A 12,915-nucleotide genomic window follows, 5' to 3' on the forward strand; every position below is an offset into this window, starting at 1 on the left:
CTGACTTGTCGTTTCGTTGCAATTCAGTGATGTAATGACCTTTTTCTACTACTTATTTATGACATTTGACTTCGTTAATCCAACTAATTGTAGACGATGTGATGAAAATTTCTCGGGAAGCATGGAAATAGGTTTTATGTTGAAACACAATCGACGTATATTTTTTTTATTTATTGTTTGATAGAGGTGCAAGAGATTTTTATTGGTCACTATTATTCCACTATCAATGCATTTTTTATAATTTCCTTTAAAATTAGCAATATTTTTCCAATAAGTGCTGAAAAGTTTTGCATGCCACCGTTAATTCATTTATTAATTCAAAAAATCTTATTTAAAATAAACTTATTTCATATGAAATATTTTTTTCCCACTGTTTGCTTTTGAAATTCAGATCCGAACTTAATTCTATTATAAATGACACCTTCGTTGATCATGGGAATCTAAATAATATATTTGACATTGAAGCTATCTTAAAAATGAAAAATTCTAATTTGTGAATGATGAAATCGATTTCAATTTTATCATTCATAAATAATAGTGTTTTGCGTTTGGTTATCTAATAAGTTTTTGTTATTTTTTACAAAAAAGCAATCCAATTAGAAAATATTCAAACTAACAACAACATTAATGCTTGCATTCAGAAAAATATTATAGCTTACTTGCAAAAGCATTGAACTATACTAGTTTCTCCGTGGAAGGGATAATTCTTTTGTAAAGACGATAATTCAAACGAAGCACTCATTTACATCTGCAACCAATGTTTTAAAGAACGACTTTATGAAGAAAAAAATGCAAGCTAAAATGTTTTACGAGTATTTAGCTCACAAGTAAGTTGCCGATTGCTCCATTATTTGGCTTCCCTTGAACACGGAAGAAATATGTCTTTTTGTTTCTAAACAATAGCCATTATCTTTTACGATCAGCATCTGAAATTGTTTTTTGTATGAAATCCTTGCTTACTGTTAGAAATTCGTTGTAATAACAGATTTCTTTACAGGAAAAACTAAAAGACCTTGTTTTTCTTATAGCGTAAAATAAAAATAAAGATTATGAATACATTTTTAGATAAAGTCAATGAAGTATTTTCAGTCATTCACTTGAATAGTTATTCTTCAAAAATAAATTAAGTGCAAAAATAAACATTAAAAAAAATATTTTCCAGCGTTCTAAGAATAATTTTTAAAGATAACATTGCTATGATTCTGTATTATATATAATTCGTGACCACGTCATTTCGAGGAGACAACATACTATCGTTGATAGAAACCTTATTGTGGAGTAAAATTTTCATTATTGAATAACTCGAGAAATAATTTTATACTATTAGAAGACTTCGATATAAAGGCATTCTTATAAATGAATGATTACGTCTAAAAATTGAAAACTTTCGTGTATCGTAAGTCAATTGAAACAGCCGTTGGATTAATATTGAGAACAGTTTATAGAAACATTCTAAATTTCTACAACTGTTATCGACAAATTGAGTAAATTATGCATATTTCCACTTGTTTTCAATTTAATATTATTATTATTATATTTCTCCCAATTATTTTACGAATGAGTAATATTTGTGCAGGGAAATGATTTGAAAAATAAATGGAATGTTGTTAACATCGTTCGTAACTTTTTATCACTGGTAGTAAAAAAGCTATTACTAGAATAAACACTATATTTAAATTTTCCTCCAGACGGGGTTGGACGTAAAATTGTTATACAGTATTTTATTCGTATACTAAAAACATACATCCAAAACTTTATTAGTGAACATGTAAAAAAATAATGATCTTGTGCAATCAGTATATTTAATCGATAACTGTTAATATGATGGCATTTAATGTTTGATATTATCTGTATACTATGAATGAAAACTCAATAATAATATTAAAATAACATGAACTTGTAATAACATTAACAAAAACACAAATATTAAGACATTAATATTGAAAGCTGTTCTCTAATCTTAAAAATAAACGTAGCCATTACAATTCCACAACATAAATGCTCAAATTAAAAGTTCATTTTTATTTTATAAAATAAAGAATTAAAATGCGTATAAAAAGACAACATAATAAAAAACTTAAGTCCCAAAGGAACATAACTTTTACGAATACATCACAGTGTAACGATTATTCCCATCGCACTGAACACTAACAAATCTTGTGTTTGGATGACCGTACAGATAGAAAACTTTCGAATCTAGCTTAAAAAAATCACTCTCAGCTTTCCTCTTTAACAGTACGGCGTACATGGGATTGTTGATAGAGCCAAAAATATCCGAAATCAAACCAATCTCCTCGTAATTTTGAGCGTTCGACTTGCGCGTGAAAATCGCAGTGCCGATGTCGAGGATTTTACTTCCTGGTGCATGTTGAATCACTAGCGTTCGGCTTAGTGGGATAACAGCTTTGATATAACCAGCTACATACTCCGGTTCCTTTTCCTGCCGTGCCATCCGCAGGTTTTTCATCTCTGGCACGAGGCTTGCAATTGAGTTATCCGTTGGACATCTTATTGCATTGTCCCGGACTAAGTACGCGCTGTTTTTGTTCTCGTCCGATTCACTGGAAATGTATCGAAAGTCCATCAAATTTATCGACCGATGCATTACAAATGGATTCTTTTATGAACAAATTCATGCTATTAACTCTATTGAAAAGGTAATCAGCTGAAAACTGTAATGTACTCACCAGTAAAGTTTATTGACACTGTCGTTAAGTTTTGTATTCAGGTCTGAAAATGCCGCATTTTTGGCACATGCACTCCAATTCTTTTCAGCATTTGAATTCTCCATTTTTATTTAAAATCTATTGGGTTTGAATGATTTTACAATGCTTATTTTTTATTAAACTCGGATTTCACAACAGCAATAAAAGTCTCAACTAATCGCGGGGTCCGTCTAGACAAAAATCATGGAAAGTCTCCTTTTCAAGGACGAAACATTTGGGAAACCACTTTCAAAGTAAACAATAACTAACGGAGTCAAATTGTATCTTGTTTAAAACAAAATTAATCGTTAATGAAGTTACATTGCGTTGACAATGTTAAAAAATGAATTGCACTTGTACTTATGTAAGTTGACATTGTATAATGAATGTTAATCAAACATCTTTCCATAAGCGTTTTACAATAGCAGACGACATAAATGTCCCGCAAAAATTTAAATCCCACATGTACGTATAGCAGAAGTCAGCTGATCATCCTAACCTTGCAATTCCGCCAACAAGGACTGCTATTTGTATTTTTAAGCTTTATAATAAATAAATAAATTACCAATGTTTAAAAAATTTCTAGAGACGAAAAATCTATTGCTCAATCAATTAAAAATATGTCAAAGCACAAATATAAGACTTACCTCCAAAAGAACTTACAGTAAGGTAATGAAAATTTTGAAATGTTTAAAATAAATTAATATAATGATACTTAATGACATGTTTTTGAACAATCAGATACCAAGAAAAAGTTATCCTAAACGGATATTCTCAGGGATTCAACCAACAGGCACTGTACACTTAGGAAATTATTTAGGTGCAATACAAAATTGGGTTGATATGCAAAATAATGGAGAAGATGTAATTTGGAGCATTGTTGACATGCATGCCATTACACTTCCATATGTAAGAATTTTAGTATTTTTGTAAATATCCAAAGCTATTGGAAATTTTAAATAAATATAATACAATATTTTAGAACTCAATGGAACTCAGACAAAATATCCTGAAATTGACTGCTACTCTGTTGGCATGTGGTATTGATCCAGAAAAAAGCATTTTATTTCAGCAATCAACTGTGCCTATGCATGCTGAATTAAGTTGGATATTTTCATGTTTAGTTACAATGCCAAAACTCACTCATCAGCCTCAATTCAAAGAGAAAAGTGAAAAAATAAAAAATATTCCTCTAGGCCTTTACATTTATCCTGTTTTACAAACTGCTGATATCTTATTGTACAAGTCAGTTTTATTTCATTAGCCATTATTTTAATAGAATATTCATTACTAATATACACATATATAATTTTTTATACAATTCATTTAGAGGAACTCATGTACCAGTAGGAGAAGATCAACTTCAACATATACAATTAGCAGAACATTTAGCACAAAAATTCAATTCAGTCTATGGTGAAACATTTCCTATGCCGATTGCAATTATTTACAGTAAATTTATTCTTTTGAAATTTGGCATTTAATATTTTTCTGTGAAAATATTTTCACATTTTTTAATTTGTTTAATTTTTTTACAGAAAATGCTGGTAGAATTAAGTCATTGAGAGATCCAGAAGACAAAATGTCTAAATCATCTACAGATGTCAAAAGTCGCCTTGACTTAACAGATGAACCAGATGTTTTACTGAATAAAGTAAAGAAAGCTATCACAGATTTCACATCAGAAATTACGTATGAGCCTGAAAAACGGCCTGGTGTGGCTAATTTATTAAATATACATTCAATGATCACAGGAAAGTCAGTTGAACAAATTTGTAAAGAAGTTGAAGATTTGAATACTGGCCAGTTAGTATACATCTACTTTATATTTTTAAAATTATAAATATTCAATTGTTTAAATTTGTGATCATTTTTAGATATAAATTATTACTGGCTGACATTGTAATAGAAAAATTAAATCCTATCAGAAAACGTATCAATGAATTTATGGATGAACCAGAATATCTAAAAGAAGTTTTACAACAGGGAGCTAGAAAAGCAGAAAATATTGCTATAACAAATTGGTTAGAAGTAAGGAATAAAGTTGGTTATGGAATTGGTACATTATCAATAATTTCAGATAAATTGCATTTACAATTTAATAGATAACATTTATAACAAAGATGAATATTTATTATAATATACCTAATTTCTTTGTACAAATAAAAGCTAGATATTAATTTAATATAAAAATAATTCAAACACACTATAGTCAACACAACTTTTTACCTCATATTAATCACAACCTTTCCTCTTAAATGGCCCTCACTTACTCTTTCATAAGCTTTAGGTAAGGCATCAAAAGGAAAAATTTCTTGAATAACTGGAATTATCTGAAAGGACATTTTTATTCAAAAATGATGGTTTTGAAATAAATAAAATTAACCAAATTAAAAATAAAAAATAAAATAAAGTACTTTTTTTGCTTCCACAAGCTCTTCGATCACTTTGATTCCTGTTGGAGATGGCGCGAAAAATCCCCATTTAACAAAGCTTTGCTTTTCACTGATTGGTATATTCTGCTTGAACAAATCACCAAAATTTTTTATAGCTCCCAACAGTAAACCATGCTCATCAAAATTTTTTAAGAGTGGTGAATTTAACGTTATATAGTTGGAATGAGGGTAGCCTTTAGATTTCATATTTTCAAACCCTTGATTAGCACAGTCAAGTATAATGTCATACCTATAAAAAATAAATGAAATTATTTGCCTAGCAGCAAATTGGAAAAGTAAATAACTTACGGCCCCTCTGCAATAACTTTTGAATCTGCATCACTTTCCTTGTAATTTATAACTACATCTGCACCTAACTCTTGCAACATATCTATTGCATCAATGCTGCAAGTTGTAGTTACCTTCAATATAGTGATAATCCTTATTAAATCTCAGCAAAATTATTAAATAAAAGAAACAAACTAATTTCAGCTTACTTGCATATTCCAAGCTTTTAAAAGTTGAATGGCTATAGATCCAACACCTCCTGAGCCACCCAGAACTAAAATTTTTTTGTACATTTGTGAAGGAATAACTGTTTTGTAACAAAGTCCACCAGTGTACCACAATGCAGACCATGCAGTCAATCCAGCATATAATATGCTAGCAGCTTCAACATGAGATATATTTTTAGGTTTAGGACTGACCTATAATGATATAATTTATTAATTAATGTTGTTAAAATTTATTTTAATTAATTTTTACTAATAGAACTTTGGCATTAAATTCAATCATTACCAAACAGCTGTCGACCATAACATAATTAGCATGACATCCTTGTTGCTCTATAGGAACAACACCCCAAATTTCGTCACCTATTTTGAGTCTATCAACTCCATGCCCTATAGAAACTACAGTTCCGGCGAAGTCTCTGCCCATTGTTAGTGGAAACTCAATATCACTGTATGGTTTACCCACACAACCCTTTACTTTACGCATAACATTCAATACTTTTGAACCATATCCATCTAAAATCATGTCATATAAAAATAGAAATTGTTCAAAAAATTCATTTAAGCATATTGAAAAAATTATACAACAATTAACAGAATAATACTTACAAACCATGGCTACATCAATTGGATTAACACTAGCAGCATCCACTTTTATTATAACATCAGAAGGTCGCACAAGTACTGGCAATCTAGCTTTTGATAATTTCAATTCATCTAAACTACCATAAGAATGTATTTGCCATGCTAACATTTTTTCAGCTGCATTTTCCTGTCGTTTTGCTGCTAATTGCGACAGGCATCGTAGTTGACAAACTCGTGTAAAAGATTTCGGACCGAGTATTGCAGTTTTTTTTATCATGTTGAACACGATTTTTTGAAACTGAGGTTAAGAATTATTCTTCTTATTACATTTAATAATTAGTCGCAGTTTGTTGGAAATTATGGATCACTATATAATACACCAGACTTAATTACAAAAAAAGTCGAAACAGCTGTTATTTTTAAATACAACTATAGACTTTTATAGTTCAATACTGGGCCGGCAAGTTTAATACTTTTTTCTTATTAGGTATTTAGTTACATTATCGATACTTATTGATCTATACTTCATTAACATTTTTAAAGTCAGTCTAATGTAATGATGCTAACTTTAAATATACTTCAGAACGCATATAAATATAAATTTATAATAATATAAACAATAATAAAAACAATCTTCTGCTCGTCAAACATCTACAAATGCATGCTATCTGGGATATTATATAGCGCTGGGTTGTCTGCTTTCTGTGAAGTTTAAAAATAAACGGCAGCTATGCTTGAACAGCTGATTTGTGAAAAAATGTGGTAAATTCGAAAATTTTAGGAATTTTTGAAAAACATCAATGTGTGTTGATTTTACCCAAATCAAATAGAAAAATGTTGCCAGCTATTCCAGTGAAATGTTTTATCGGAGACAACTCTAGATATAACTACGAAAATAATTTTAAAAAACTAATAAAAAATAATAGATTACAAATCAGACAGAAATTACCTACTCGATCGACAAATGACGTATACTATTTTTTCAATGAGAATGAAAATATTCATATTAATAAAAACAATTGTTTAATTTTAGAAATCAATTGTATTTTATATATGCATTTGTTAGTTCAATGCTCGTTCCGTTGTTTTGAATCGTTGTCTCAACAGCTGATGCTATATTTCATATCAATGTTAACGATCGCGTTGTAAACAATGCAAGATTTTCACGTGGGCCAGGACTATTCAGTACCCGCCATTTGATAGAGCTCAAACTCAAGCAATCCAAGCCGAAACCTCAAAGACAACTTTGGATTTCGTTCATTTTAGAAAGCACTACATCGCTAAAATTACATCACCCACGCAAGGATTCGAATCCGCGACTTACAGATCATGAATTCGCTTTGGTAACCACTAGAGTCCCCTTGTCCAAAGATGTAGAGACGATTACAGTTACTTTGACAGGAGATTAAAGGCTTAAATAAGAATCCTATCATACTCATTTTTACGCTGTTCGCGATATATATAAATGGCTATAGCATCATAGATAAATGTTTCTTCGACACTTTACTATAAAAACTTCTGGATCTTACTGCATGTAAGATGTGAAAACTGCTTAAATAATTATGGCAATTACTTTAACTTATAAATAGAGAACATATACTTGTAATTATGATTTTCGAAATTTCGAGTGGATTCAAATTGCCATAGAAAATCGAAAATATTCGTTTGCAATTTGGATATAAAAAGAGTATTTAACTTTATACTACAGAAGATGGAAACAATATTTATTTAACGATGATGTTTCCAATGGGAGGAGAACTAAAGGATCATTTTTCCGAGTTTCGTGATATGTGAGTTATATAAGAAGCCTCGAAAATAGGGAATAATTTTTTTATGGCTTGAAATTGAAGAGGATTCTCAATAAAATTCTACTGTATAAAAGACGTAAAAAGCATTCAATCATATTTCAAACGATATAGTGTGTTAGAATAGCTCGTTTTTTAATTTTGCAGTATGTTAATTCCATAAATAAAACGACGTAGAAATGAGAGAAAATTTGTTTATGACTCAGCAGATGGATTCACAAGAGTGAAAAGTAATTTTCGGATACAATTCAAAAATAACTACTCGCTCCTAGCGTATATGATGAGTTTTCGAGCAGTGAAAAAGAGCGACTAATTAAGAAAAATAACTGTTTTTGTTTTTTGTTTTTCATTTTTTCTTCGTGTTTTTAAGTGTCTAGCCTCTGACTAAAGAAGCCAGGTCATCGTGACAAACTGTAACGTAATAGAAAATATGGCTATAATAATAAAGTTTCATTTTCTCAAGTTATTCAGCAAGAAAAGGTCTTGTCTCGTGAACAAGCATTCATCATTGACTCCATTGAAAGGCATCTTGTCGAAGAATAAATTTTGAAGTTTTGGAAAATTGTGAATGAAAAATAAATATTGTATGCTTTGTGAATAATTCATACCCGTATTTACTTCTACGCCAATAGCAAGGATCTCGTAGACAAGCTTGTCTAGGAAAAGTCAGCTATCCTCACAGGAAGAACTTGATTATCAGAAATTTAGTTTCAAAAGTAAAATGAGTATTGATTTTAAATGTTCAGCTATATATTCCTGCGCCTTTTGTATAATACCCATCCTTCAGTTATTTACTAAGCTTTAAGAAGCAAATGTACATGAAATTTTGTACATATCTTTATAGAAAACTTGAACACAATATGTTTAAAGTACACACGTAATATGTATCGAATGTATACAATGTACATGCTATGTACATATTCTAAATATTTGGTTTACATTTTGTACGTATGATACATAAAATTTATGCAATCCAAAGTGATAGCTTAAAATTATTTTCAAATTTATAACATGAAAATGTTTTGTGTTTAATGATTAGAAGTAATTAGATAGGATTATAATAAAGTTCTACAACCATTTATATCGATTTCATTTATCAATCTATGACTATATTGGAAGTATTGTATAAATTGTATGCATAATATGTACAAAATATATACAAAATATATACAAAATATGAACAAAATATGAAAGTAATATTTACAAAATATGTACGTAATATGTATACGTTTATACGTATTATATGCATATTTTATACATGTTGTGTTCAAACTTTGTCCAAAGATATATACAAAATTTATATAGTAATTTCCAGAGGGGTATACTTTTCAATGAAAAAGCTCCTAATAAGAAGGTCACTTAGCGAGATTCTGTCAAAGCTCGAAAAGCGCTAACGCAACTAAAACTATTACAAGCCAGAACACAGAAATTCTCGACATGAAACAACCCAAAGAGTTCCCATTATACAGTAAGGATAATACTGCAAAAGAGGTGACAATCATAATCAAGAAAAATACTTTCAAGAAATCACTAAATTCCAGTTCCAGTACGTCAATAGTATCTCAAGAGGAAAATAAAGGTAAAACTGAAAAAATGTAATGGAAAATCGCGTTTCACGATAAAAAAAGGAAGAGATTTTGTCAAATATCTTGCGTTTGCGAAAGAAACAATAGATGGAAATTCTAAAGAATTTCCTATTAGTTACGAGTTGCTTCTGGAATTTTTCGAATTTCTTCGCTTGCAATTTTAAAATATTTGTTAATCAAGCATTAATTACTACTATCAAAAAATATTTGTCGACGTATACGGCTGTTATCACTATACCAGTTGAGCTATGTGGGAATGCAATTACTATTAAGATGCACGTTTGTAATTTACATGGCAAAACATAATAAGTATGCAGAAAAGTGGGAGTAGTAGTAGTTCGCTGAAACTAAGTACTTGAAAGGGATTTTTCGTGAGTATTTAAAATGTTAACTCAATTCTTTCTAACCTTAAATTTAGATATCAAATTCTGGCATTTGGCTTATTTTGATATTACAGCGTTAGCTATATTTTCATGGGACTCTATATGTAGACTCCTTATGTTTAATCCTTATATATATAGACTCAGGCGCACGGTACCCTGAAAAAAACGCAAAGAATTGAATTCTTCATATGAATTAAAAAAAATAGAATAATTAATATGTATTTAAATCCAGTATTGCTGTCAATTTGATGATTTTCAATCAAATATTTTTTACTTGTCAGCTGCATGATCAATTCTAGCAGAAATATCACTTGACTACAAGTTGCTCGACCAGCTTCTGCTGCAATAGCCTATAGAAAATGAATCAAATAATAAAAATTGTAAATATAAATTATTGTTGTTTATAAAACTAGCATGATCAAATACTTAATTATTATTCGTAATTTTTCAAATGTTAATTTAATGCTACGTTCGGTGTAGCAAACGAGAAAGACATTTGGTTCTTAAAACGTTGTGTTTGTTGCCTCATCCAATAGTCATACCCCTGGTACGCTTGGAGTACGCCACTTATTGCTATAAACCAATCTAAAAAAAGGCAATTTTTCAATTCTGTTATATTTTTGACTAGCAAATGCCGTGAACGAATTGTATTAACGATTTTAGCCAAAAAATTAGAGTTTTTATTGGATATATATGTCTATAACATGAAAAGTAATTGAGTAATTTGAATGAGATCTGAATAAAACTTATATAGATAATCGAACTTCGAGTAAACCTTCAATCAGATAATTAAGAGATGAGAAAACTTGATAATGGTGGAAATAGAAACTAGAATCGATGGGTTACGGGTTTTGCCTTTCTATTCTTTTATATTCTTTCCATTATTCGTCAGTTTCCAACAATTAACCGTTTAACGTCGTCTTAACAACATTTTTTTCATCTATTGCACAATGTTTCTATATACCGATGACGCAGTTTCAACTTTTAAAAAGAACTTAAAAATAATAAGTTATCAATAACAAAACGTTTTTTATTTATTTTTAAATTTTTTAAATAATCATTTTGAAATACATTAAATGTTAATCTGTAAATAAAATAGCTTTAACTACCTTGTATTAAATTTTAATTTCTATTTAAATTAAAAATTTGAAGGTACACTTCTTATTTTTTATTATAAATATTGAAATATAGAGGAAAATTGTTGAAGAACCTATTCAAATTGAAGGTACTAACTCCGTTATGTATAAATATTCATAGCTAAACCAAATATCGAAGCGAACAAATAGATTATCAACTATCAAAATGAATGTAAGATTAAAATTTAAGATTGAGCACGTAAATACATTACTTTTTATTCGCAAAACAAATTATGAATGTAAAAATAATAATAGTCATTTTATTTTTGTAAAGCAAGATAACTTGTATAATGGGCGTTATTTCGATTTTCTTATTTTTTTACTTTTATATAAGAATTTCACAAAATAAAATCGTTCCTCTGTTTTCTGAATATAGATTTTGAAAATAAAATAGAAAAAATACAAAACAAACTGTTTTTTTTAATTTCAAGTAGTTTCAAAAGGCAAAGTTTTCTAATCCAAGTCCAGTGATATTTTGGTTAATAGAGTTGAAATAGATTTATTTCAAGTTCAATGACATTACAATTTGTCATATCGAAAAAGTTTTGTCGTAAAAGCTATTCCGAGTCGATTCTCGCAAGAAATGAAGCATAACATCGTTCACTATTTTCTGAATATAGATTGCGAAAATAAAATAGAAAAGTTACGAAACAAATTGTTTTTTTTTAAGTTTAAGGAGTTTCAAATGGCAAGGTTTCATAAACCTAGTTCAATGACGTTTTGATTAGTAGTGTAGATACATAAATACTTTTTCTACCTCGAGTTCAATGCAATTTGCATCAAAAAGATCACGTTGTAAAAGTTTTCCATAATCGATACTTGCAAAATGAAGCTTCACAGTGAAATCATTCTTTATTTTTTTATATGGGTATAGAAAATTAAATATAGAGCATGCAAAGAACAGGTTTTTTTTTTAATTTTACGCATTTTCAAGTGGCAAACTTTTCTAATCTAAGTTCAATAACATTTTGAAGTGTTAAAATCGATACTAATTCAAGTTCAATGATATCACAATTTCTCATATCGAAAAAATTCTGCCATAAAAGCTTTTCCGGGTCGATTCTCGCAGGAAATGAAGCATGGCTTTCCGAATCAATTCTTGCAGGAAATGAAGCACCAAAATGAAATCGTCTTCTATTTTCTGATTATAGATTATGAAAATAGAGTATAAAGGTTGTGAACTAAATAAGTTTGTTAACTTTTCACGCAGTTCCAAATAACAAAATTTTCTACACCTAGTTATAATAACGACGCACAGACAACTAAAGTTTCAAAATTAGCATAAGATATTGAAAACGTAAAGGCAAATAATGATGTTTACTACTTTTACTCATTGTATCATTGGTGATAACCATTTGGTCGGATAACGAGGCTACAAATGTAGAAGGAGACGGTCATACAAGTTTTATATCATACATGATTTTGTACGGACGTTTACATATGAGTATGCCTAGTAGTTATATGACTCAAGTCAACCATTTTTATTACTGTACCGGGATCTAGCAGAATTGTTATCTTCATAGTTAATGTTTTTTTATATATCTAAAATTTTTACTTACGACACAAACAAAAGCAATCAATACTTGCGTAAATAATGACAGTAAACAAATGATGCCAATTAACGAAAAAGCTTATCTAGGCATGTCTTTGCTAGATTAGAAAATATTGACCAATGGGAACAATGAAAGGCTTCATTAAAGAGTAGAATTAAAAAAAAAACATGTATTAAATTTTTGTATAACGTTAACCCAGCAAAGGTTTCAAGCAA

General features: G+C 29.4%; 3 protein-coding genes across 3 annotated transcripts; 1 reads left to right on the forward strand and 2 right to left on the reverse strand.

Annotated features, from left to right (window-relative positions):
- Positions 1–1,569: 1,569 nt before the first annotated feature.
- Positions 1,570–2,930, reverse strand: LOC131663561 (uncharacterized). Its single transcript, XM_058934030.1, has 2 exons — positions 2,688–2,930; positions 1,570–2,561 (listed from the first exon to the last, which is right to left on the reverse strand). Exons 1-2 carry the CDS (start codon positions 2,789–2,791, stop codon positions 2,102–2,104), a joined length of 564 nt encoding a protein of 187 aa, XP_058790013.1. The 5' UTR covers positions 2,792–2,930; the 3' UTR covers positions 1,570–2,101.
- Positions 2,931–3,212: 282 nt separating this feature from the next.
- On the forward strand, positions 3,213–4,924 carry LOC131663495 (tryptophan--tRNA ligase, mitochondrial). The gene is made up of 6 exons (XM_058933943.1): positions 3,213–3,374; positions 3,447–3,614; positions 3,688–3,950; positions 4,036–4,157; positions 4,244–4,511; positions 4,583–4,924. Exons 1-6 carry the CDS (start codon positions 3,273–3,275, stop codon positions 4,812–4,814), a joined length of 1,155 nt encoding a protein of 384 aa, XP_058789926.1. The 5' UTR covers positions 3,213–3,272; the 3' UTR covers positions 4,815–4,924.
- LOC131663494 (reticulon-4-interacting protein 1, mitochondrial) lies at positions 4,864–10,125 on the reverse strand. Its single transcript, XM_058933942.1, has 7 exons — positions 10,036–10,125; positions 6,262–6,535; positions 5,939–6,168; positions 5,638–5,847; positions 5,450–5,562; positions 5,123–5,390; positions 4,864–5,038 (listed from the first exon to the last, which is right to left on the reverse strand). Exons 2-7 carry the CDS (start codon positions 6,512–6,514, stop codon positions 4,931–4,933), a joined length of 1,182 nt encoding a protein of 393 aa, XP_058789925.1. The 5' UTR covers positions 6,515–6,535; positions 10,036–10,125; the 3' UTR covers positions 4,864–4,930.
- Positions 10,126–12,915: the final 2,790 nt, after the last annotated feature.

Source organism: Phymastichus coffea, unplaced genomic scaffold (assembly GCF_024137745.1).
Source record: "Phymastichus coffea isolate CEN01 unplaced genomic scaffold, Cenicafe_Pcof_1.1 PCOF00036, whole genome shotgun sequence".
Lineage (NCBI taxonomy): Eukaryota > Metazoa > Arthropoda > Insecta > Hymenoptera > Eulophidae > Phymastichus > Phymastichus coffea.